At 42.2% G+C, this 26,663-nt stretch overlaps 1 protein-coding gene across 1 annotated transcript in view; it reads right to left on the bottom strand.

Moving 5' to 3' along the window:
* Positions 1 to 26,663, bottom strand: part of KCNK10 (potassium two pore domain channel subfamily K member 10) — a 127,463-nt gene that overhangs the window by 46,838 nt on the left and 53,962 nt on the right. Inside the window, exon 2 of the mRNA XM_072963550.1 lies at positions 19,338 to 19,672. Coding sequence (XP_072819651.1) covers positions 19,338 to 19,672 — 335 coding nt within the window. The remainder of the gene's footprint in view (positions 1 to 19,337; positions 19,673 to 26,663) is intronic.

Below are 26,663 nucleotides of genomic sequence, written 5' to 3' on the forward strand. Positions count from 1 at the left end.
CTTAAAATTCCCAATAATCTGGCCACATTGATGATCCAACCTCATCCCACATTACTGAAAAAGCCTCCAGCCCCGGGCAGGACGCTCTACATTCTGTAAGACATCCCCTCACACTTCCGGACCTTGGCTTTGCCCCCCCACCAGTGTGCTCCTCCTTCAGGGTCTAATCTGGGTCCCGCTTCTTCCAGGAGGTTCAATGTGTGCATCGCAGCCCCTACAGAGGCCCCCATCCCAAGGCCTGGACTTCTGCACCACATATATTTAACTGGCTTCTGACCACACACTCCCCTGCTGAAAATCCTTCTCTAGTCTCAGCGTGCACAGAATGAGGTGGAAAATTCCTCAGCGGCCCTTCCTGAGCTGGCCCCTGCCAACCTCTTTCAGGCCAGGGAAGACGGCAGGAAGAGATTTCCACCAGGTAACCTATGGAGAAGTGACAGGTGGGGGCTTCAGAGGGAGGTGACAGAAATACGAACTACCTCTAAAACAACAAACAGAGACTCCATTCTGTGGACAAAACTGTAATAACCTCATGTGGATATCACCAGACACAATTAAATATTGAAATGAGATTATGTTTATCCGAAATAATGCCCATTAAGCTTTGTTAAGACAGGCAGGCAGTGGTTGCCACAAATGAGATTATAACTTAAAAAATCAATCAGTGTTAGTTACATTTTGCCTTCATTAATCTGAGAGACTTCAAACTCTTTAGACCAAGGATCGGGAACCGTTTCCATAAAAGGCTGGATAGTAAATATTTCAGGCTTTGTGGGCCACATATGGTTTCTGTTGTGTATTTTTCCTTTCTTTCCTTTTCACAACCCTTTAAATATGCAAAACCATTCTTAGCATGAGGGCTGTACAAAACCAAGCTATTGGCTGGATTTGGCAAAACCCTGAGACAACTGACTGGACAACAGAAAAAAATATCTCTTTTGTTTAAGTCTTTTGTTTATTCTTTCCTGCCTCTAAGATCATAAAACATTACACTGGCCAGTTTCTAACATAAACCCTGGCACCCCAGGATTTAAAATCCAGCCGCATGGATGTGTCTTGCCGCCCTAATTGACAACGATCACTTATCCAGTGGGGACAATGCTCTCCTGCTTTAGAGAGAAGACAGATGGTGGGTCCCTTCTGCTGGTAAAATATCCATTTTCACTATGCTCTGAGTGCCCTCAGACCAAACCACAGGACTTGACTGGTATTCTTACCCTCATTATCTATTCAGCTCTAATGGGCCCACCTGGAAATGACCCCTCAGGGACAGCTCTAGTCCCAGTCTCTTAGGTGGCCTCAAATCACACCACCAATATCTAATATTTACAACTTCCATGAAGCTGCCAAAAGATTTTGGTTTCAATCAAGTCTCGCTGTGCTGAGAATTACACATAAACATCCTTAGGAGACCCAGGGTTGCATATAAACATACAGATTTGCAACAAAGACAAGCAGGGATAATTATTTGCTTCATCAAAAAAATCCAAAGTAAGGTTCCTTTGCAAGTTTTTTTTTAATTACGCAATTTTTAAATATTTAATGCTTACATATGTAACCCTCAAGGAAAGTGTCTATCGTTTGTAAAGGAAGGAAAGTAACGTTTGTTGAGTGCCTGCATTGAGGCACGTGCTTTAGAAGTTTTATTGCATTTTATCCCGCCCACAACTTGTGTGTCATTCAATCTTATCCTTTCTACAGCTTGCAAGAAAGTAATATCATCCCCACTTTACAGAAAAGGAAACAGGCTCAGGAAAGTTTAGTAACTTGCCCAAGGTCACACAGCCAGGAAGTGGAGAAGCCAAAATTCAAGCCCTGATTGGCCTAAAGCCATAGTTACGACCTTTCCTCTGCACAGGGTACCCAGAATGCACCCATCCTCCCCCACCTCCATGCTCACCTCCAGACAGAGATGAAGGAGAAAGACTGTCAGTATCCAAGAATCTAACCTCACAGGGAGTTACATCTAACTAGACTATTTCCTTGAACATGTAAACGGAAGCAGCAGACTTTATTTGGCTACTGGATCTGGTGAGAACTTGACGGTTTGGCATTAAAACTTTAATTAAAAAATAAATAAATAATTGGGGAAAGGTTGATTTTACACCCTGAGAGAGAAGTACCAGAGAAAAGAGAGAAATCCCTGAAAAAAAGAAGAGAGGGAAGCAAACGAGAAAAGGAAGAAGTCTCAGTTGAACTTATTTGCAACAAAAGCCCAGGACTTTTGAAAAGTAGGTCCATCCAGTATCTAACTTTAACTTGCTTCATGTCCGTGATGTAAATCTTTCTCTCATTCCCCTAAACCTTCAGGGAAGTGGGCTTTATCAGCAAATGCCTTGGGGAAGTGGTTTTAAATGTAGGACTTGTTATGGGCACAGTGGGCCAGAACGTGATTTAGAATCAGAAGTAAGAAAGGAGAAAAATAAGGCCTCTGGCGTCTAAGTCTCCAAGCTTTTGGCAAGGCTTTGAAGGATCACCAGTCCTAGGAGTGAGGTTTGAGTCTATCTAGATCTTATAGGTCAGAAAGACTCCAGCAAACCACCAGAATTAAAATGAATTAGCAAACTCGGGTTACATACCCACAGGGGAAACCCAGTATAAAAGGACTGTTGTCACTTGAATCAATGGCATCATTTTTAACCCAATAAGAATATTTGATTGAGTTCATACTTCTAACTTTATTAATTTGCTAAAGTATTTTCTAATGATCTTAATTGTTTGAACTCGAGTAAGGCCTTTTAAAATTAAATGCATTTGCTTTTTAAGTGTTTTTTTTTCTCTGCATTCAGGTTGCAAAAGTGAAGGTAAGCCAGCCCATTAGAAAGGTCTGCGCAGGCAGATAATGAAATGACGAAACTGAGCCGTGTACAGTCTGGCTTAAACGATCAGTTATAGATTCAGCCATCATCAGCATCATTTTCAGCCACAATTGCAGACTTAATGAGCATCGTGTGTTTGCTTAGAAGTTCAACCACTACCAAGTTCAGAGAGGTCTTATGAGGCTCAAGAAGAAAAAATTATTCTAGATGTGATGTGAAAGTTTCAATCTTCAGGGACAGCATACTATAGATAAGATGGTATCGCTTTACAATTTAACTCCACCCCTTTTTAAATTTCCTCTTTAGCCTGTAAGTTAGAATTTCCAGTACCCACCCAGTAAACGATTCATAAATGAATATTTCAATCAATAATAAATGAATGGACAAACTAAAGTAATAAATTTAGGCACAAGATCTTCCCAGAGGTGTGAGAGGAAAGCAATTTATTTCTTCATAACACAGAAAAACATAAGAAAATAACTCAACACTCAAAAAATATATAATGATCAAAAAAAAAAAGAAGAAGGAAGAGGAGGTGGTGGCGGTGGTGGTGTGCTGACTTGAAGGAGCCAAGATCTAAAAGAATCTGTTTCTCGTAGAGTAGAATGGTGGTTGCCAGGGGCTGGGGATAGGGGAATGGGATGATGCCGGTCAAGGGTACAAACTTCCAGTTGTAAGCTGAAGACACTCTCAGGATCTAACGTACAGCATGGTGATTATAGTTAACAACACTGTATTATATACTTGAAGGTTATGAAAGAATAAATCTTAAATGTTCTCACTGCAAAAAAAGAAATGGTAATTATATGACATGGTGGAGGTGTTGGCTAATGCCACAGGGGTCATCATTTTGTAATATGTGTGTATCAAATCAATACGTTGTGCACCTTGAACTTCCACAGTGTCTTATGTCAATGATATCTCAATAAAACTGGAAAATAAGTAAATAAAAGAATCTCTTTCCCTCCTGCCTCCTCCATCCTCCCGCCCCCCCCCCCCCAGGCATTAGGACCACCAGGAAGGCATAGCAGAGAAACCACAGCCTCTCACAAAGGGAGGCAGGTCTGGTGTGGATGTGGAGAAGTGGGGAGGTAAAGCGCCCTCGGAGGCCCCCCCACCAGGATCCCCTGGTGCTGTCACCCCACGAAGCAATGCGAGGCTGCACAAATCACTGCTCCCGACAGCAGGAAAGACCATCATGAGTGTGAGCGCTCGACTGGGATGAGTGATGGCCCACAGGGGACCACTAACTGTCTGTGGCTTTTCTCCTATGATCTGTGTACTCGGTGAGATAATCTGTTTTTCCTGTTTCCTTATGTGGCACCAAAAAGCCCGACAAACAAAGATGGAGCAGCAATCACTCAGCTTTGTCTGAGATTAAAGAAGGCAACCAATTGTTGCCACATGCATGGACACTAATAACCATGGTGATGGTTCGATTTACTATCCAAACCAGGACACTTGTGGAGTGAAAGGGGGCTTTGTTCATCATTACGCTTGGACTGCAGGACGGCGTAACCCAGGACACATGGGCACTTCACTGACAGCTTATACCACTGGGACAAAAGGAAAGGACCTCGTCTAAGGGCACAGAAGTAGTTCTAGGTCTACAGCGTTCTTAATCTCAAGAGGGCACAGTCAGCAAAGGGGTTTAGAAAGGAGATATTTAGCCAGAGGTTGAGGCAGGGAGAGAGGGGTGGGGGTGGAAAGTGGCTTCCTAAATGTATTCCAAATGGGCATGCATTCAGCTGTTCATGGACAGAAGGAAAGCCGCAGCCCCGGGGAGACAGAGGACGGCAACTGGCAGACCGTGTCCATCACAGCTGAAAAGTGCCCCCACGACTCCAAAACCCAACAGCAGCGTGGCAGCATCCTCCCACCCCCCCCCACACCTGCGGCAGAAGGGCCTCCTGTGAGAAGTGGAAGTGCACTATTAACGTGTCCACCACAGTTGCTTTTTATTTTTCCTGCTTCAGAAGCATTTCACATGTAAGTATTTCATGGCCGCAGAAGTGAACACGCTGGGGCTGGGAGACAGGCTATTTCACGTCCAAGAGCAAAGCCACCTCATAAGACATGCTTCAAACAACAGTGGGAGGGTACCCGAGAGGAAACCTGGAGCCACCCCCAGCAAGGCGCTTCTTGTCTCCAAGAAGCCTTCACTTCAGGACAGAAAGAGAGGGTAGAAGCACCTCATCTTTCCCTCTTGCAAGGGAGAAAGGTCATGGGTAAAGTGCGCATGCCTAGCCTGGGCAGGTACTCAGCTTCTCTGAGCCTCAGTTTCCTCATCAGTGAAGTGAGACACCCTTCCTTGCAGGGTTGTTGCCCCAGTTTGTTTTAATGTCGATATGACCTCAGGCAGTGTGCCTTGTTACTTCATGTGTGATGACAGTAATAGTGACAGGAATCCTGAGTACTTACCAGGACATAGATTAACTCAGCTGACCTCATGGTGACCTGGGAGACGGGCACCCCCCAGGACACGTGAGACTTAGATCAGTGAGCACCTTGCCCGTGGCCACACATCTAGTGCCCAGCAGAGCTTGCAAGTGGATACTCTTGGGATTGTCAACAAGAAGATCATTGCCCTAAATGCTAGAAAGGCAGCTTCTCTCCACCCTTCGTGTTCTTCTTTCTCCCCATCTCAGACCCTCTCACCCCAGCTCCCTGCCTCTGGAAAGAAGGCTGGCTCCCACCCAGTCTGGGACACTCCTAGCATCTATGCGAGGTCAGGGGAGAGGGGGACTGACGTGCACCTGTCTTCACCTCCCACCCAGGCAGATGCCGGTGTGGCAATCAGGCCTGTGCTGGCCTGAGTGGACCGGCCATCCTAACAGACTCACCATCTCACAGTCTCCCACAGATAACCGCCCACAAAAACCAGCCCAGGCCATAAAAAGGCAAAGACAGAAGCACTTTCAGCGCCACAGTGGATATGGTGATAGTGTTTATTTTCCTGCTGTCCTAAGTATCCAGTTATGTGCAAATATTAGCCTTTCCTCAGGCCCCCAGGGGATCCAGGCAGCGGGCTCTCATCGGAGCTTTACAGCCTGGTTATAAGTGCAAAGTGAAGACCACCTGCCGACTGGACGCACGAGTAGGGAATTCATTTGTAGAATAAGAGAGAGAAACCCAAGATGAGCAGGACGGCACATCCACAGTCTACAGTCTGAGCCAGCCAGCTTTCCTTGCTACCACTAGTTAATTCTTTGGGAGAAAATGGTCTAAAACTTAATTCCCTAGGGCCTAGGGATACCCTAATGACTGGCCTATCCAAACACTGCCACATGGGATCGAGCCGTATTGGGAGGAGCCCTTTTACCTTCCAAATTGTGCCTTACAATGTAGACTTAATTTTCTCTCGATCTTTGACTACATGGAAGGATGAAATAAGGGAAATTTTAAAGCATCTAGCCCACTAAGGGAGCAGAGATATATGTGCATGCTTGGATAAGATCAATAAACCTTCAGACTAACTAACTGTCACCCTTTCATCTCCGTTTGGACTCAGCCTCTACAGACTGAATAACAAATTTGCCAAGTGATGTTGAAAAATCACCCTGGTCCTGAGGAGAATGTTTGATGCAGGCTCCGCTCTCTCTGCACTTGAGATGATTCCTATCAAAGATGAGTCTATCCAATTTCTGGGAATTTTTTTTTTAACTGGGCTACAGAAGCAGCTGCCGGAATTCTGGTTCATTGCAGTGTGAGATAAATCCAAGATGACGATTCCTTCCATTGCCACTGCATTGGAGAGAGCTTGAAATTTACCAAATGATTAATAACATCATGTAAGATGCTTCTGCTACCTTGTTTTCCTTGCAGCTGTTTACTTGGATTCTTTCTTACTCTTGAGTGCTCAATATTAATCCCAAATTAAGTTTTCATTTCCTGTGCCCCCTTAGAAAGTGTGTCAACACCTCCTACCAGCACTTCCCTCTGATGAGCACAGGCTGATGTGGAGGCAGACAAGGAAGTAAAGATGATCCCAGAGCTTTCAAGGAAAGCTCTAGACACTGATAAAAAGATTCATAGGAGCCAGCATTTGAAGCATGCCTTCCTTTCTCACTTAACTCTCACAAAAGCCCTATAATAATAAACCCTATTATTATTCCCATTTTATAAGTAAAACAACAGAAAAAAAAAAACCTAAAAGTTAGCAAGTGACAGAGACGGGACTGGTTAAAGTCCAGCCCTTAACTCTGGCCTTCTCCAAGCTCCTACAAACAACTCTCTATCCAGCTTGCAAGCCTTTTTCCACAGCTTATCTATAACACCACCTTCTTCCACCTGAAAATGGACAACAGAGAAGTAGGAGTTTATCCTTCTGATCCTCATTTTTCAAAGAACGGGAGGTTAAGCCCTTCCTGACTCAGTAAGGCGAACCTCATCAAGATTTCCGTCTCCTCTGCCCATTTCTACCAAGAACGAAGGCAAAATACATGTTCTCGATAGAGACAGGCAAGTGACTCCTACCTGCAGACCTGAATGACAAATCATATACTTCGGTTTTAAAGAGAATATACTGGCGCAACTCAGCACCTTACGTGAAGATGTGAAGCCGTGTCTCTCAGGAGCACAACCAACAGATAATCATTACTCGCAGTGGTCCTCTCGCAGGTGGATGGAGGTCCTTCTGGGGATCCCACAGGTTGAGTCAGAGACTCCTGGCTCCGTGAATAGGGGCCTGAGTGTTTCCTTATCTTCTGGCACCAATCATACTGGACTCCAGCTAACTACCCAAGCCACATCGGTCTCCCCTAGCTGGACCAGAGCATCGTGGTGAAAAAGCACACGTCTGGAGCCAGACTGCCTGTGTCCGAATCCCAGTGCTGCCTGTCAATTAAGCTTGGGCAAATTATCTACCTTCTCTGTTCCTCCATTGCTTACCCCTACCTCAAAGGATCACTGTAAAGATTAAATGCCTTAATAAACATAAAGCATTTAGAGCAGTGCATGGCCACAGTAAACACCGTGTGAATGAACTAGTGAAACAATGAATATTGGAGTGGAAGCTTCTGGAGGACAGGAAGTAGGCATCACACATCCTTTTTTTATGTGATTTTTCTAATCATCGGAGCCTAACACAGCACCTGCTTCATGACAGCCCTCCAGTAAATATTAGTTATTTAAACAAATACCTTTGATTATGAGTAAAGAAAAGAGCTGTACGAGCTGCACACCATCCAAACCGCATTAAATGAGATTCTTGCTTCACTTTAAACAAGGAGCAAACACATGCACACTTGTATATAAATGTGGACACCAAAGCATTCATTTCTGGGTTTTTGCTTTATTCTCATGGAAATTTTTTTGGAATACTGACTTCTCATTTGCAAATTCATTTTCCTAGTGGCCTGCCAATTGCCATTAGCTCTTTAATTTCTGGCTTAAAAGCTTTAGATCTTCTTCACTGAACAGTGACGGAATCAACAACCCCCCAGGGATAAAAACAATAATAATAATGAAGTGGGAGCCTGTGGAGACAGGCCGGGGGCTGCAGGCCCGATCTTGCACACACTGAGCAATCTTCTGCGTGACCGCCTCACTGCAGAAAGGGCAGTGCCTCCAGCTTCAGGACAACAGCCCAGAGAGAGTCGCTTCGACTCACCAGGTCTGTGTCTTTGGGCACAAAGAAACCGATCCTGCCCTCCCCAGAGGTCATCTGCTGCCTCGGCTGTGACCCAAGTCTCCTGCACAGAAGTCTGCTGGAAGAAGCAACAGTCCAGGGCAGGGAAGGAGAAGGCTCATCTGGCTCGGCATTCCTCCCCTAGCAAGGATTTCCACAGGCTGCTGAATGCACGTCTCAGGTGTCCTCCTTTCCTTAACATCATTACGTTCCTAAATACGTAAAGCTTTGGGGCTGCAGCCACCAAGGGAATCTGCTCATGCGTGAAGAAGACAGAAGCAGTGCTCTTGAAAACCAGACCGAAAAGAAAGGTCTTCCAATGCATAGAAATAAAATCACTCTCTGCTGTGCTTCTGAGAAGGTTCTAAGTGAAGGGCTCCTGGTCTCCAAAACAGATATACAAGTACCATTCATTCGTTGCTTAATCCGCAAGATCTTCTACGGGTCAGCCCCTGGGCCGGGCAGGAGGGATGTACGGATAAAAGAAACAGACCCAACTTCAAAAAGCTCAGTCCTGGGAGAGACACAGGTGAGAAGATGGAGATTAGCCAATACAGCCCAATAAGCACAGAGGCAAATGTGAGCCGTGATCCTGGACCAAGTAGGCACCGCTCCCCCGGGGGGGTCCACGAAGGCTTCTTCCAGGACCTGAGTTCTGGCACCTCCGAGGATAAATCAGTTCAGGAATCCAGAGCAGAACACTTAGCAAAGTGCCAGCATAAAGGTTTAGCTGATGAATGAATGAACGACGTCAGCCCAGCTCATAACCACCACTGCTGCGATTTGGGTTTATCGGAGGGACCGAAACAGCAGCGTACTGACTGATCAGCTCATGTCCCCCCCGCTGCTTTGAACAGCCGCAGCTTCACAGTGCTCTTAGGGTAAAATCCAACACCGGGCCCTGCAGGGCTTCACCCTTGCCTGCCTCCAACCTAAATGCCTACAAATTTCCCTTTGCTAACAGACCTCCAGCCACTGAGGCTCCCGTCTCTCAAGTCCTCAGGCATCCCGGCTTCCTTCCAGCACGGGAGCTTGACCCCTAGCTCCTTCTGCCCTGAGTTCCCGTCCTACTCGTCCTGGTCAGTTCTGCTCACGTGCCTCACAGCTCCATCTCCCTCGCCTTTGTAGCTTTCATCTGATTTTATTTACACTTATTTCTGTGATTATATGCATAAGGTTTGCCTCTCCTACTATCTACCAGTAGAGTGACCATCTAATTTATCTTTCAAACCAGGACACTTTTGAGAGGAAAAGGGGTGCTGTTAACAGCTACCCCAGAACCACAAAAGCTGGCATGTTTGGCCATCCTAACTATAAGCTCCAAGAGGTTGGGGACTAGGTCTGACTTTTATCATCATTATGTCCCCGGTACTTAGCACTGAGTCTAGCACACAGCAGGTAATCAATAAATTTGTTGAATGAATAAATGAGTGAGTGAGTGAGTGATTTGGGGCTTGGCAGGTGAAGCGACTGGCCAAATGTCACAGCCTGGGACATGTTCATGGATTATGCAAATTAACCAACATCTCTTGCTTGGGGGAAGTAGGTTTGGCAGCTCACCACGTCTGGCCCTCCCCTTATCTGCAGAACAGCAGCATTGGTCACCATGACAACATCAAAGATCCCTGCCCAGGACTGTACCCAGGCCACCCCTGCAGCTGCCTGTATCTCAAATCAACTCCTCCTTGACCAGCGAAATGAGTCACTATGCCAGAGAATCACAGTCCAGCACCTGGCCTAGACATGGATGCTCGCTGTCCACTGGGAGGGTTATAAGTCTAGGGGAGAAGGAGGCGGGGGCTGTGTGTTAGAAAGCAAGCACTGACGCTCACGAAGGAGCTTCCCTGTCATGTGGTTTGGGTGGATTTTCCCTTAGTCGGGAGGAATTTATCCTGCTACAATTACACACTCTCCAGCCCCACTGTGTCAAGCCAGAATAGAGCCGGAGGACGAGAGTGCAGGCTCTGGAGTCACGGAATCCAAATTCCAGGCCCACTTTTGCCACCAGCTAGCTGCAAGGACGTAGCCAGGGCACCTGGCCCTTGTCAACGGGGCTGGTCACAGCAGCGGGGCCTTGGGATAATGGGGAGAGAAATGAGGCTCAGAAATATAAGTAAACTGCCTGGACTCGAGCCTGCACATAGTGCTCAGAGTGTTAAATAGTACTCATCAAATACAGTTTGAGGCCCCAGGACTGAGCAAAGGATCTAAGACTCGAATCATTTATCAGTAAAGAGAAAAATCCCTAAGAGATCGTCAAGTGAAAACCGGTGGGAAAGATCCTCCTCACCAACGTAAAACGTCACTTAACCAGTCAAGGAGGGGGGGACACAGCAGGATGAGAAGGGACCCCACCCCAAAGGTTCCCACTTCCAGGAAATTCCAGACCCAGCCCAGGCCAGGCAGAGGAAAGCCTCAGGCTTTCTTAAGACAGAGACGCCAACATGAACGGAAGGTGCCCGTTCGGAGGTCACGAGGGCTCTGAGAAGTGAAGTAACTTGCCGAGACAAGGAGTGAAGTGTGCCCGGGGCAAAAGTCAACCTTCCAGAGAGCGAGGTAACCTGCTCACCCCGGGTGGGGGCGGATTACACAAGCTGCCCCCCAGGACACTCTCCAGTGAGAGAGGAGTCCTGGTTATTTGTGCTACAACTGGAAAAAACCCATGTCCTTCCTCGCGGGCACCTCATCCAACACTAAACCCACTCCCGTGAAACATTCCCGCCCTCAGCGTGTCAGTTACCAGGAGAAAACACAGCCATGTGACCAGTGAGCTGCAGTGAAGATATTCAAAGGCTTTAAACGTCTATGAATCCACAACCTGAACAGTAACCACTACGGATCCTCATCCTCGCAGGCAGAAGCATTCTTCCCTCCCCTGTCAGGGAAGCCGCCTTGTGATTTTTGTTTCTTGAGGATTACAGAGGATGAAGGGTTTATTGCTTTCTCCAAGACTAGTCACAACCCAAGTTTCTTAAACAATTGTACTGGGGACAAGGGAATAAGCCATAGTGGCTCGTGGGAGCATCGAGAATAAAGAAACAAGTTCCCACCGCACAGCACAGGGAGCTATATTCATACCTTGCAATGGCCCCTAATGAAAAAGTACAGGGAAAGGAGTATGTGTGTGTGTATATATGTAACTGAATCACTATGCTGTACACCAGATATTAACACAACATTGTAAATCAACCATACTTCAATTTTTAAAAGTAACTTTAAAATGAAATAAATTTTTAAAAAGACGTCCTTGGGACGGAGTCTAATCAAGTTTGTGGGAACTGCAACTTCAAAAAGCTATTCAGTTTAGCGTATTCCACTGCCAAAGCAATGCCAGCACTCCAGATGCGCCTATCAAAGTCTGTTCAGGTCCGTTCCCTGCACTAGCTTTGGAGAAGAAAGCTGGAACAGGGGAAGGAAATAGTGCCTCCCAAATGCCCACTCTCTGCCGGGCACTGTGGTAGGCACTTTATGTGGGTTCTCTCAGTCACTCTTCTCAGTATTCCGAATGTGGAGGGACTGCTCCATCCCCACAATGGTAAAAGTAGCCTTCGGTTTAATGGGGTTGGGAGCCAAGTCCACCTGACCCCAATGCCCATGTCCCTTCCCCTCCCTGACACCCCCTTCTTTGAACACACAACAGTCCACCTTCGGAGTGCAATAGTACTGTGTTAGCCGCCCATGTTTCCCTAAAAATTTCCTCTTCTCCCTCCAGTCTTTTCCTTGGAGTAAAAGGTTTGAGAAAAGGTTCAGAGGTAGTATAGGGGATACTGACCGTTGTCCTGAGTGAGCAGTCTAGCCCAGCGTACACATGTCTGGACTCTGGAGTCCAGCATCCCAAGGCTCAAATCCCAATTTAACCACCTATGGGCTTTGTGGCCTTGGGCAAGTTACTTAACTTCTTAGAATGTATTTGCTCTTCCATAAAACTGAATGACGATGACAGGTCCAACCTATAGGTTTGTTGCAAGGGTTAAATGAGTTAAAGGACTGAAGCACTTAGAACGTGCCTAGAGGAAAATAAACAGCCAGTAAGTGCTGGCTATTTTTCACTATTACAATAGCTCAGTGGGAAATCTCCCTCTTACTGTCATCTGCAGGCGCTGTGACGGAGTCTCAAGGGTAAGATTCTAGAGATAGATGGGTCTTCCATGTCCTGTGTGGGCTGAACTTCTGAAGCCCAGCTCAGGGTAAGCACTTGCCCCAGGGCACCAAACTAGAAGATGGACGTGCCTCACTGGGGGACAGGCAGCAACCAGCCCCAGAGGACACAGGCCCTCCCACTCAGTCACACTCTGGAGTCAGTCGTCATTCCATTGCTCAGGTGACCTGCCTGAGCTTTCTGGGTCCCTGAGGTCCTCTGACAAGTGTCTCAAACCACACAGAGGAATAGTCAGGAGGAACAGAGACCGCAGAACCAGCCCCAGTGTCTCCTTAATCGATCTGAGGCCAAGTGTCCCCACCAACGCTCGGTGAAAGATGATTATCCAGGTGGTGGGGTAAGCCCCCTAAATGGAATAGAAAGCGGCTAGGTTGCTTCCCTGAACTCAAGCCACAATGACACTGGGAGTAACTTCTGTGAAGGGGGCTTTACACTTGAACACTCGAAGCAAATTAAGAACATTTATCAATCAGAAAATTTAGGATTTGAAGCCCCAAAGGGTATTTCAGGAGCTTTTCCCTTAGCAGCACCCCAGGATGTATATAATTTACAGGATTTCTGGTTTTGTTTTGTTTTGTTTTTTCTGCCTTCCCAAACAGATAAATAGTAGTAATCACAGTAGCTAAAAGAAATCAAGTTTTTTGTTTAATCCTCAGCCCTCCCTAACAGGTGCACACTATTATCACAGTCTCCGTGTTACAAAAGGGAAGCTGAGGCCTGGGGTAACAGATCCCCTTGCTCGCCCAAGTCATAGCCCGTGAGCAGGAAAAAGATTTAACATGGGAAGCTTAACTCGAGTCTGGGTGCTGATCACCAGGCTCCACTGCCCATGTGGCCTCTACTGGAACAGACAGGAATGTGGAGCCGAGGCCAGGCCCTCCAGAAATCTTTGCTGAATGGGGAATAAGTCATGTTCAAGCTTTCTTTGTCAGACTCTCATCAATGTGGCCCCTCACCATGTCTCAGCATCGCTCCCCTATGATGCCCCAATGTCCTTCCAAACTGGTCTTCTTCCTCCAGTTTCTCCTTTCTCCAGCCCTCCTTCCTCCTTCCTAAAAGTTACCTTTCTAACAGAAAATTCTCCTCTTGTCACTGCCTCCTTACATCTCTCCATGACTCCCGACTTCCCACAACATAAAGCCCAAACCCTTCAGCAAGGCTCCCTGGGCACCTGTCAAATCCAGACCCCGCCCCCATCCTAACCTCACCTCCCACCAGCTCCCCCACACTCTCATCTCAAGACACACTGACCCCCTGCAGCTCCCTCAACGGGCCCAATCGCTGGTGAGATGCCCTTCCCTTCACTGTGGGTAGTGAGAACGCCTCCCATATTCCACATTTTTGTTCCAATGTGTGGTGTTTAAGAAGAGGATGGGATATGTTGTCAGACTGCCCAGGAGTAAATCCAAGATCCTCCACTCACTAACCAGGTGTCCCTGAGCAGGTAACTTCACCTCCTGCTGCCTCAGTTTCCTCCTCTGTAGGCGGCACAAAAGACTATCCTCATAGAATAGTTGTAAGGATTAAAGGAGACAAATAAACACTTTAAAATCTTCCCTGACCTCTGTCTGCCTCACTGGGCTCCCATTTTTCACAGACTTCAAATAGCTCCATTCCAGGAATCAGCAAAAAGACAAGAAATAGCAAACGCTGGCAAGAATGTGGAGAAAAGGGAACCCTTGCAGACTATTGGTGGGATTGTCAACTGGTACAGCCGCTACAGAAAACAGTATGAAGTTTCCTCAAAACATTAAAAATAGAACTACCATATGATCCAGCAACTCCACTTCTGGGAACATAGCCCAAAAAATTGAAATCAGGATCTCGAAGAGATATCTGCACTCCCATGTTCACTGCAGCCTCGTTCACAACAGCCAAGACACAGAAGCAACTTACATGTCCACTGATGGATGAATGGATAAAGAAGTTGTGATTTTACACACACACACACACACACACACACACACATAATATGTGTGTATGTATTATATATATATATATCACAATGGAATATTATTCAGCCATAAAAATGAGGAAACCTTGCCTTTTGCAAAAACATGGGTGGACCTGAGAAAAATATGCTAAGCAAAATAAGACAGACAAAGACAAATGCTGTATGCTCTCACTTACATGTGGAATCTTTTTTTTAATTGAAGTACCATCAGTTATAATGTGTTCACTTTTTGTGTACAGCACAATGTCCCAGTCATGCATATGCATATATATATTCATTTTCATATTTTTTTCTTTAAAGGTTATTACAAGATATTGAATATAGTTCCCTGTGTTATACAGCAGAAACTTTTTATAAATCTATTTTTATATATAGTTGCTAACATTTGTAAATCTCAAACTCCCAAATTTAACCCTTCCCACCCACTTTCCCTAGTAACCATAAGATTCTTTACTGTATATGTGATTCTGTCTCTGTTTTTTAAGATGAGTTCATAGTGTCCCTTTTTTTTTCTTTTTCTTTTTAGATTCCACATATACGTGATATCATATGGTAGTTTTCTTTCTCTTTCTGGCTTACTTCACTTAGAATGACAATCTCTAGGTCCACCCCTGTTGCTGCAAATGGCATTATTTTATTCTTTTTTAATGGCTGAATAGTATTCCACTGTATAGATACACCACAACTTCTTTATCCGGTCATCTGTTGATGGACATTTAGGTTGCTTCCATGTGTTGGCTATTATATATAGTGCTGCTTTGAACATTGGGGTGCATGTATCTTTTTGAATTAGAGTTCCCTATATGTGGAATCTTAAGACAAAAAACTCATAGATAAAAAGGTCAGAGCTGGGAGGTGGGGGGAGGGGAGTTGGAGGAAGGTGATGGAAAGGTACAAACTTCCAGTTGTGAGATACGTTAAGTAATAGGGCTGTAAGGTACATTATGACTATAGTTAACACTGCCATATGGTATGTACGAAAGTTGGTAAGAGAGCAAATCTAAGAGTTCTCACCACAAGAAAAAAAAAAGGGTTTTCTCTTTATAGTATCTATATGAGATGATGGATGCTAACTCAACTTATTGCAGTAACCATGTCCCAATACATGTTCAAACTGTTATGCTGTACACTTTAAACTTATACAGTCATGTATGTCAATTGTACCTCAGTAAAACTGGGAAAAAATAGCTCCACTCCAATGAATTCTAATTATTGGTCTACATGCCTCTTCCTCTAGGGTTTCTCAACCTATTGCATGTTCGACTGGATAACTCTCTGTGATGAGTGGCTATGCTGTGCCTTGGTGGGTGTTTACCAGCACCCTTACTCACTAGATGTCTGTAGCATCTCTCCAGTTCTGACAATCGAAAATGTCTCCAGACATCACCAGATGCCCTCTGGAAACAAACTCCATCCCCATTAAGAAAGCCTACTTGAAATTCTGGGCTCCTTGAATAATACTTTAAACAGCAGTGGCAACCACAGTTATCTTTTTTGTATGTGCTCACCATGTGCCAAGCACAGTTCAAAGCTCTTCTCATGAATTATAGAATTTAATCCTCTCCAGGCCCTAAGGGTGAGGGATTTTAGGCAGGTTTTTTTGATAATGAAATGGAATCACAGAGAGGTTAGCAACTTGCTTAAGGTACATTTTATTCTCATCCTTTCTGTCCCTAACACCTAGCATGTTACTTGATGTAACAGAAGCTCAATAGCAACTTAAAGAATGCATAGGTGAATTAATTAATGAGACCGTCTCCTCCAGAACAGCAGCTGGGTCAGGGATGGTGACCCCTCTGTCTCCTCCAGAGTCCCATGGTACCCTCTAAAAGTGCTTCAAGTCTTTGGAAAACCCCCCCCCAGCTTTGGCTTTTTTAAGCTATCCAGGCATTTCATGGGGGATTATGCTGTTCCAGGTACTCAGTTTTTGTTATTAATAAGATGAATTACACCTTTCAGATTAGTTTTATGAGAAGTTCACTCAACCCAGCCAAAAGACTTGACATTATTAGATAAACACCATCAATCTAATTTTTTACCTATTAGTCAGGTACAATAATAATAATAATATCAGTGAGATACAGTATACTGTTTTTCCAGCTTAGAACACATCACACTGAAAACTCTCCCAAATACTGTTTCTTGTGAACACTACACACATTGCTGCTCAGACGTGTAGAGTGAGAGGGTGCTCCACGGTCCAAAAGTGTGGACACTTTCATTCTGTAAAGGAATCAGCGGACTGAAGGGTAAACCATAATGATTCGATTTTTGATTGACACAGGTTCAGCGTTTTAACTTAATCAACAAAACCTCTAGATAAACACAAGCATAAATCCTTACATCATAGTAGAGGGAGCTCTTGAAGCACCCTAAGCCCAGGAGTGGTAGTCAGTAGGTATAGGAGGAAGAAATAGAGAAAGGCTTTATGTTAAAGAGCAAGGAACACCCGTGTTTTTTGATTCTGCTAAGATCCTAGAAAGTGTCGAACAACTGTTAAAGAGAGAGTTGAGCTTATGATAAAGGGCTGTCGATTCATTGAGCGAGGCAGGATAGAGTCAGGCAGACATCACTGAATCCAGCTCTGTCAGTTTGGTGGTTGGAAAGTTACCTCTTTTAGCATCGGTTTCCTTACCTATAAAATGAGTGTAATAATATCAATTTAGAGGAGATTGTTGTCAGAGAGATCAAATGAGATGATGGGTGGAAGGAGCCTAGCTCATGACAGGTGCACAATAAAGGGTAGATTTTTTAATTGTTATAAAAACGATCTCAAGGGCATGCATGCGTGTACACACACACACACACACACACACCCTTCATTGCACAGAGAAACCTTTGAAGTCAAAGGATGGGTCTTAATGGCAGCACCAGAATTAGAATCTCTACCCTCTGCCATCCTGTCCTTCATTCTGGCCTCCGAACTCTATCATAAGGAGAAGGCCAAAGAAAGGGCAATACAGAAATACCGACTCAATAAACAAATGCACGAATAAGCTCAGATATCTCCGGCATCACCAACATTATAGATTTAGTTTGATACCTCATTCCAAAAGTGTTTCTCTATTGGGCAATAATTAGATGCAAAGCCACGCAGAGGCTACCCATGGATGCTAAGATAATAAGAAGTGATCCCTTTCCTCAGGCTCTCACTGTCTAAGGAAAATTCAGGCATGACTGTGGATTCAATTCAGACCACCCTTTAAGTTATCATAGGTATTGCAACTAAATAAAAAGGATCTCACCACAAATCACCACAACATGTATAATTCCTTACTTAAAATTACTCCAGAATTGTTTCCTCCATTCTCTGTGGCATTCTGAGCCTTAATCTAGCACAGACTAGCACAACACATTCATCACCACAAGATTGAAAGGAGGAAAAAAAAAGGCCATGTAAGAAAGAGTCATAGGAAACACTGGCCTTAGCTTTTACCATTTTAAAGTTTTATTTTTTAATAAAAATTATAGGACATCGGTATGAAATCATATTTACGCCCGGGGGGGGGGGATGTGTATTTCTATTAACCAAAGAGCCAAGTCAGATTATCGAAACTAATTGAAAAGAATACAACTATCATGAAGGGGCCACATCCTTAGTAGCCTCCGAATCCCCCTACCCCTTCCGCGCGGCCGGAAATAGTTAAATAAATAAGCCAGCCCAGACTCGGGAATCCTACATAATCCTGGATTGTGGCAGCCATTAGAATTTGATGCTGACATCCCAGAGACAGAAGAAATTGTGAAAGCCATCTTTTCCGCCATCTGCCTTCCAAACTTTAGAACCCCCAGAAAGATGGGACTCTTCCTTGCCTCCATAAATGTCACCACCTTCCACCACTACTCTTTGTGCTTCAGAGGGGTGTGCAGGAGGGGAATTCAAACATCAGCCTTGGAGGCAGCCACCTTCCCTTGCCTCTAGGGTGAAGCCCTCCAACTGGGCTCCCAACCATTTCCCTTTCCTAGGACTCGGTCCTCTCTGCCTTCCACACACTGCTTAAGCCTCCCGTTTCACTTCCTCCCATCATAACACCTCAGATGACTCCCTGTCTGCCACATCCCTTCCTAGCCACACTTCACCCTTGCCAAGGCCACTACCCACCCCAGCCCCTCTGTCTTTCTTCTGTAGGTGGCAGCCCTAAGTTCTTGGCCCTTATGGATGATTTTTCCTTAATATCTAAGGTAGGAAAAGGCCCTAGCACAGTGCCTGACACACAGTAAGTATTTGAAAACAGCATCCTTGATTATTACTATTACTCCTATCCTTATTATTTCATCCCAACAAATTCACCAGAGCCTCTTTCAAGTCACTAACGGCCTCCCCATCCCACATCAGTGGCCTTTTCTCTGCTCCATTTTCATTGACCTTAGACAGGTTAATACATCCCTGCCTATTTAAAATTCTTTTTTTCTTTCTTTGGCCACCCGAGGCGCCATTATACCCCAGCATCTTACACTGACTAAAAAGTTAATCAGCATACATACGTGGACCTGAATTTGAAACTCCAAAGCCCTCTGCCTGCTGCTGCCTCTGGACACCACATCCAAAAGCAGGTGATGCAGAACACAGCCTGCTCCTACATCGGTGCCATTGCAGGTGTGGTCCCTCTTCCTCCACAATGTCACAGGTCTCCACTCAAATGTCACCTCCTGGAGAGGACCTCCATGACCATCAGGAGCTTCTCAACCAAAGGGAAAGCTCAGTGAGCCAGAAAGACAATCGATGCTGCCCTCTCCCCCACAGGTTTTTCTGTGCTTGGCTCACTCCCTGCTCACCTGGATCAATGTCTCCAGCTCCTGTGGGCTCACACAGATATGATCCCGCAGGAATTCTGCCTTCTCCAAGGCAATGGTGTTCTTTTGGCTGCTCTCAAAGGGCTGCTCCAATGCCCGGAAGACGAGACCACCAGTGACGAGGTAGACCACCACGACTACGAAGATAGCAAGCACTGTTTTCCACTTCATGACGGTCTGCAGGCCCCCCTGGGAGGCACCTTCCATTCTGGCTACCACTGTGGCTCGGGAGGAGATGGAGAGGCGTGGGGCCGCGTAGTGCCCGTTAGTGGCGCCCTTGGGCTGGCACACCGGGGGTGCTGCTGCAGGAACGGCCACTGAGAAACAGGGTGGGAGGAAGGGGAAAAGAGAGTTTGTTTACAAATACAAAACCCAAAACTCGTCAGAAACAAAGCACAGATAGCTTTCTCAAGTCAGTTTTTAAAGGTGAGATTAAAAATTGGTTCACCAAGCCCGCAGCGAGGGAATTCAATCAGTTGCTAGATGTCTGTTTGAGTTCTAAAGTAACGAGCACAGGACTTCTAGTTTAAAAATAAAAATTAATAATAATAATAATAATAATTGAGTCCACCTCTCCCACCAAAGTCACTGTCAAATGCAGACTGTATAAGGATGCTTCGACATAAGGAGTAATAGGTAACTGTTTCACCTAATTTCATGAAGACAGAGAAAGACAAGAAAAATGAGAAGACAGAGAAATTTGTCTCCATTGAAAGAGCAAGAGAAAACTCCTGGAAAAACAACTAATGAAACCAAATAAACAATTTACCAAATAAAGAATTCAAAGCATTAGCAATAAGAATGATAACTGAATTAGGGGAAAGAATAGATGAACACAGTGAGAATTTTAACTAGGAACTAGGAAATGCGAAAAATAACCTGTCAGAACCAAAGAATACATTAACTGAAACGAAAAACACACCAGAAGGAATTCATAGCAGACTAGGTGATACAGAAGAATACATAAGGGACCCGGAAGATAGAATAACAGAGGTCACCCAATCAGAACAGCAAAAAGGAAAATAAATTTTAAAATGAGAAGAGTTTAAGAGATCTCCAGGATAACATTCAGCATACCAACATTTGCATTATAGGGGTCCCAGAAAGAGAAGAGAGAGACAGAGGAGGTTGAAAAATATTTTATGAAATTGTGGCTGAAAATTTCCCAAGCCTGAAGAAGGAAACAGATATCCAGGTACAGGAAGAACAGAGGGTCCCAAACAAGATGACCCCAAACAGACCCACATCAAGATATGTCACAATTTAAATGACAAAACTTAAAGAGAGAATTCTAAAGGCAGCAAGAGAAAAACGAACAGTCATTTACATTCTTCTGCAGGCCAGAGAAGAGCGTCATGCTGTATTTAAGGTGCTAAAAGGGGAAAACCTGCAGCCTAAGACACTCTACCCAGCAAGATTATCATTTAGAATAGATGGAGAGATAGAGAACTTCTCAGACAAGAAAAAACTCAAAGAATTCATCAATACTCAACCAATCTTATAAGAAACCTTGAAGGGTCTTCTCTAAATGGAAAAATAAAAGGCTACAATAAGAAGTAAGTATCTATAGAAAAGGAAAAATTCCCCGTAGTAAAGGCAAATGTATAGTAAAGGCTGAGGTTCAGCCACTTAAATAAGCTAGTACAAAGATTAAAAAAAAAAATTGTAAAGTCAAGTAAAACTACAATAATCAGTACAGGGAATAAATATGAAGATGTAAAATATTACATCAAAAACAAAAAAATGGGAGAAAGAAGTAAAAAATGTCACTCTTTTAGAATAGGTTTGAACTTGAAGGACTACCTATTTAAAACAAATAGATACAGTTATAGGTCAACATATATGAACCCAATGGTAACACAAGACAAAACATACAATAGATAAACAAACAAGAGAGGAAAAAACACAAGCATACCACCAAAGGAAATCATGAAACCACCAGTAAAGAAACCCAAAGAAGAAAATAACAGGGAAGAACTATAAAAAATTAAGAAGAAAACAAATAATGAAATGGCACTAAGGACATATCGACCAATAATTACTTTAAATGTCAATGGACTAAATGCTTCAATCAAAAGACATTGGGTGGCTGATTGGATAATAAAACAAGACCCATCTATATGCTGCTTACAAGAGACTTGCTTCAGAACTAAAGACACACACAGACTCAAAGAGAGGGCATGGAAAAAGATATCTCATGCGAATGGCAATGACAAGAAAGAGGAGGTAGCAATATATGTATCAGAAAAAAATACACTCTAAAACAAAGTCTATAAGAAAAGACAAAGAATGGTGCTGTATAATGATAAAGGAATGATACAAGAAAAAGATGTTATACTTATTAACATATATGCACCCAATTCAGGAGCATAAATATATAAAACAAATATTAACAGACATAAAAGTAGAAATTGACAGCAATACAATAATAGTAGGGGACTTTAACACCCTACTTACATCAATATACAGATCATCCAGGTAGAAAATCAGTAAGGCAATCGTGGTTTTAAATAACACCATAAACCAGTTAGATTTAATAAATATATACAGAACATTCCATCCAAAAACAGCAGAATACATGTTCTTTTCAAAAGCATGGCATTCTCCAGGATAGGTCACATCCTAGGCCACAAAACAAGTCTCAACAAATTTAAGAGGATAGAAATTATATCAAGCATTTTTTCCAACCACAAACATATGAAACTAAAAATCAATTATAGGAAGAAAAATGGGGAAAGTGCATGAAAACTAAACAACATGCTATTAAAAAAAATATGTCAATAAGGAAAACAGAAAATGCCTTAAAACAAATAAAAATGGTATGTTCATGTATGACTAAAGCATTATGCTGTCCACCAGAAATTGACACAACATTGTAAACTGACTATACTTTAATAAATATATATACATATTTTAAAAAATGAAAATGGAAGCACGACTTTACAAAAAATTTATGGGATGCAGCAAAAGCAGTTCTAGGATGGAAGTTTATAGCAATACAGATCTCAAGAAACAAGAATAATCTCAAATAAACAACCTAATCTTCCAACTAAAGAAATTAGAAAAAGAAGAATAAAGTGCAAAATCAGCAGAAGGAAGGAAATAATAAAGATCATAGAGGAAATAAATAGAGACCAAAAATAATAATAATAATAATAATAATAATAATAATAATAATAATAATAATAATAATAATAGACAAGTGAAACCAAGAGTTGGTGTTCTGAAAAAATAAACAAAATTGATAAACCTTTAGGTACACTCATTAGGAAGAAAAGAGAGAAGACTCAAACAAACAAAATAAGAAATGAAAGAGGAGAACTAACAACTAATACCACAGAGACATACACAAAAAATACTATGAACAGTTACATGCTAAAAAACTGGACAACCTAGAAGCAATGGACAAATTTCTAGACACATATAGCCTACTATTTAATATAACATTGGAAGTTCTAGTCACAGATATCAGACAAGAAAAAGAAATAAAAGGTACTCAAATTGGAAGGGAAGAAGTAAAACTGTCACTGTTTGCAGATAACATGATACTCTACATAGAGAATCCTAAAGTCTCCAATGAAAGACCACTAAAACTAATAAATGAATTCAGCAAGGTTGCGAGATACAAGATTAATATACAGAAGTCTGTTGAGTTTCTATACACTAATATTGAAATATCAGAAAGAGAAACTTAAAAAAGTCTCATTTAAAATTGCATTTAATCCTGAGAGAACTCTATTTCATAAAGATACATGCACCCCAATGTTGATAGCAGCACTATATCCAATAGGCAACATAAGGAAACAACCTAAATATCCATCAACAGATGACTGGATAAAGAAGTTGTGGTATATATACACAATGGAATACTACTCAGACATAAAAAGAATAAAACAGTACCATTTGCAGCAATATGGATGGGCCTAGAGATTGTCATTCTAAGTGAAGTAAGCCAGAAAGAGAAAGAAAAATACCATAGGATATCAGTTTTATGTGGAATCTAAAAAAAAAAAAAAAAGACATACATGAACTCACTTATAAAACAGAAAAAGACTCACAGACATAGAAAACAAACTTACAGTTACCAGGGGGAAAAGGGCGTGGAAATGGATAAAATGGGAGTTCAAGATTTGCAGATATTAACTACTATATATAAAATAAACAAGTTTATACTGTATAGCATGGGGAACTATATTTAATATCTTATTACCCATAATGAAAAAGAATGTGAAAACGAATATATGTATGTATATGTATGACTAAAACATGCTGTACACGAGAAATTGATGCAACATTGTAAACTGACTATACTTCAGTTTTTAAAAGTATATGTTTACAACAATAAATTAATTAATTACAGTGTATTTTTAAAAATACCTAGGAATAAACTTAACTGAGGAGGTGAAAGATCTATACCCTGAAAACTATAAAACAGTAATGAAGGAAACTGAAGATGATTCAAAGAAATAGAAAGATATCTCATGCTCTTGGACTGGAAGAATTAATATCATTAAAATTTTCATATTACCTAAAGCAATCTACAGATTTAATGCAATCCCTATCAAAATACCCATGATATTTTTCACAGAACTAGAACAAATAATCCTAAAATGTATACAGAATTACAAAAGAACTCAAATTGACAAAGCACTCTTGAGGGGGGAAAAAAAAGCTGAACATGTCACACTCCCTGGCTTCAGACTATACTACAAAACTACAGTCATCAAAACAGCATGGTACTGGCACAAAAACAGAACACATAGATCACTGAAATAGATAGAGAGCCCAGAAATAAACCCATGCACTTATGGTCAATTAATCTATGACAAAGGAGGTAAGAATATACAATGGAGAAAAGACAGTCTCTTCAATAAGTGGGCAGCTACATGTAAAAGATTGAGATTAGAACATTTCCTCACATTATATACAAAAATAAACTCAAAATGTATTTAAGACCAAAATGTAAGCTTTAAAACCATAAAACTCCTAAAAGAGAACATAGACAGAACACTCTTTGACTTAAACTGCAGCAATATTTTTTGGCTGTCTCCTAAGGTAAAGGAATAAAAGCAAAACTTATTTAAATGGGACCTAATTAAACTTAAAAGCTTTTGCACAGCAAAGGAAACTATTGACAAAACAAAAAGGCTACCTACCTAATGGGAAAAAATATTTGCAAATGATATGACCAATAGGGGGGTAATATCCCCTAAAATATATAAACAGCTCATACAATTCAATATCAAAAACAACCAACCCAATTTAAAAATAGACAGAAGACCTGAATAGACATTATTCCAATGAAGATATGCAGATGGCCATTGGGCACATTAAAAAAATGCTCAACATCGCTAATCATCAGAGAAATGCAAATCAAGACCACAATGAGATATTACCTCATACCTGTTAAAATGGCTATCATCAAGAAGTCTTCAAGTAACAAACACCGGCAAGGATGTGGAGAAAAGGGAACCCTCGTGCACTGTTGGTCCACAGTGCCACTATGGAAAACAGTATGGAAGCTCCTTAAAAAACTAAAAATAGAACTACCATATGATCCAGTAATTCCACTGCTGGGTATATATCTGAAGAAAATTAAAACACTATTTTGAAAAGACACATGCACTGCAATGTTCATAGCAGCATTATTTACAATAGACAAGATATAGAAGCAACCTAAGTGTCCATCAACAGATAGATAAAGATGTGGTATATATACACTGGACTATTACTCAGCCATAAAGAAGAAAGAAATCTACCATTTACAGCGACATGGATAGACTTGGAGGGTATTATGCTAAGTGAAATAAGTCAAAGAAAGAAAGACAAATACAAATATGATGTCACTTCTATGTGGAACCTAAAAAGTACAACAAACTAGTGAATATAATGAAACAGAAACAGACTCACAGATACAGAGAACAAACTAGTAGTTACCAACGGGGAGAGGGAAAGGGGGAGGGGAAAAAAGGAGTAGGGGATTAAGAGGTACAAACTACTATGTATAAAATAAATAAGCTACAAGGATATATTGTACAGCACAGGGAACATAGCTGATATTCTATAATAACTATAAGTGGAATATAAACTTTAAAAATTGTGAATCATTATGTTGTACACCTAAAACCTATATAATACTGTAAATCAACTATACCTTAATTTTTAAAAATTTCATTGGCTTAATATAATAAACAAACAAATAAATAAATGAGCAAGCAACAAGGATATATTGTACAGCCCAGGGAAATAAACCCATTATTTTGTAACAACCTTAAGTAGAGTATAATTCATTAAAATATTGAATCAGTATGTTTGACACCTGAAACTAATATGATATTGTAAATCAATTATACTTCAGTTGAAAAACCAATCAGAGTAGAGAAAGTTTGGGTTTCTGATGACAATTAACAGGGCAGAAAAAATATGGTGGCCATAATGAGGGAAGGAATCGAAGAGCGATGCTTTATGCCAGTTAAATTGGTTTCCTGAAAAAAAAAATAAGAACAATAAAACAGACTCTAAATGTATTTCTCAAAGGAAAATGTGATGACTTAGATGCAATCATTCCTGATCTATTAGTGATAAAATTTTTCTTCTATTTTCCTCAAATAAATCATTGGAAAAGAAATGTCCCCTGGTCTTCAGAACACATCGAATTCTCAAAGGTCCCTGTTCTCTGTAAGGGCGAGGTCATGACCTTGGAGATAAATGTTAAGCTGGGGGCTTTTCTGGAGTGGCAGGAAGTTCAGGGTAGCGTCGCACACAAAAAGTACCACGTATTTCAGAACCCTGCCTCGTGCACCATGAACAGCCATTTCCCTTCGATTTTGTTCTCCCTTTATTATATTAATGCTTATTATGGCTTCTGTCTTGGTGCAGCTTGGCTGTTGTGTAAATAAAGTATTAGGAGATGACAAACCTAATTACCTAAGGGAGACAAACTGTCCCGCTCATGAGCACTAAACTGCTCAGGCTCTGCCTTGGGGAACTCAAGGTAAATAAAACTGCAGGAATGTCACTCCTTGCTCAAAATACCAAGGACCCTGACAACACCTGGCCAGCGGGTGGCCACCCAGAAGAATCTAGGTTTGTAAAGTCTGCCTTTCCTCTTAGAACCTCAAAATCAGCTTTTCTCTTTGGAAACTGAGCTGAATATCAGCTTTTTAGTGTGCGTTTTTCTATCAAATAAATCAGTAAATGTTACATTTCCTTCTGCCCCACATGAACACAGAACTCTTGGGAATCTCTGATTGAAAGACTTAAGAATTAGAATCAGCACCCTGGGTATTACGTTCTTGCTAACCTTCC

Source organism: Vicugna pacos, chromosome 6 (genome assembly GCF_048564905.1).
Source record: "Vicugna pacos chromosome 6, VicPac4, whole genome shotgun sequence".
In the NCBI taxonomy this organism is placed as follows: domain Eukaryota; kingdom Metazoa; phylum Chordata; class Mammalia; order Artiodactyla; family Camelidae; genus Vicugna; species Vicugna pacos.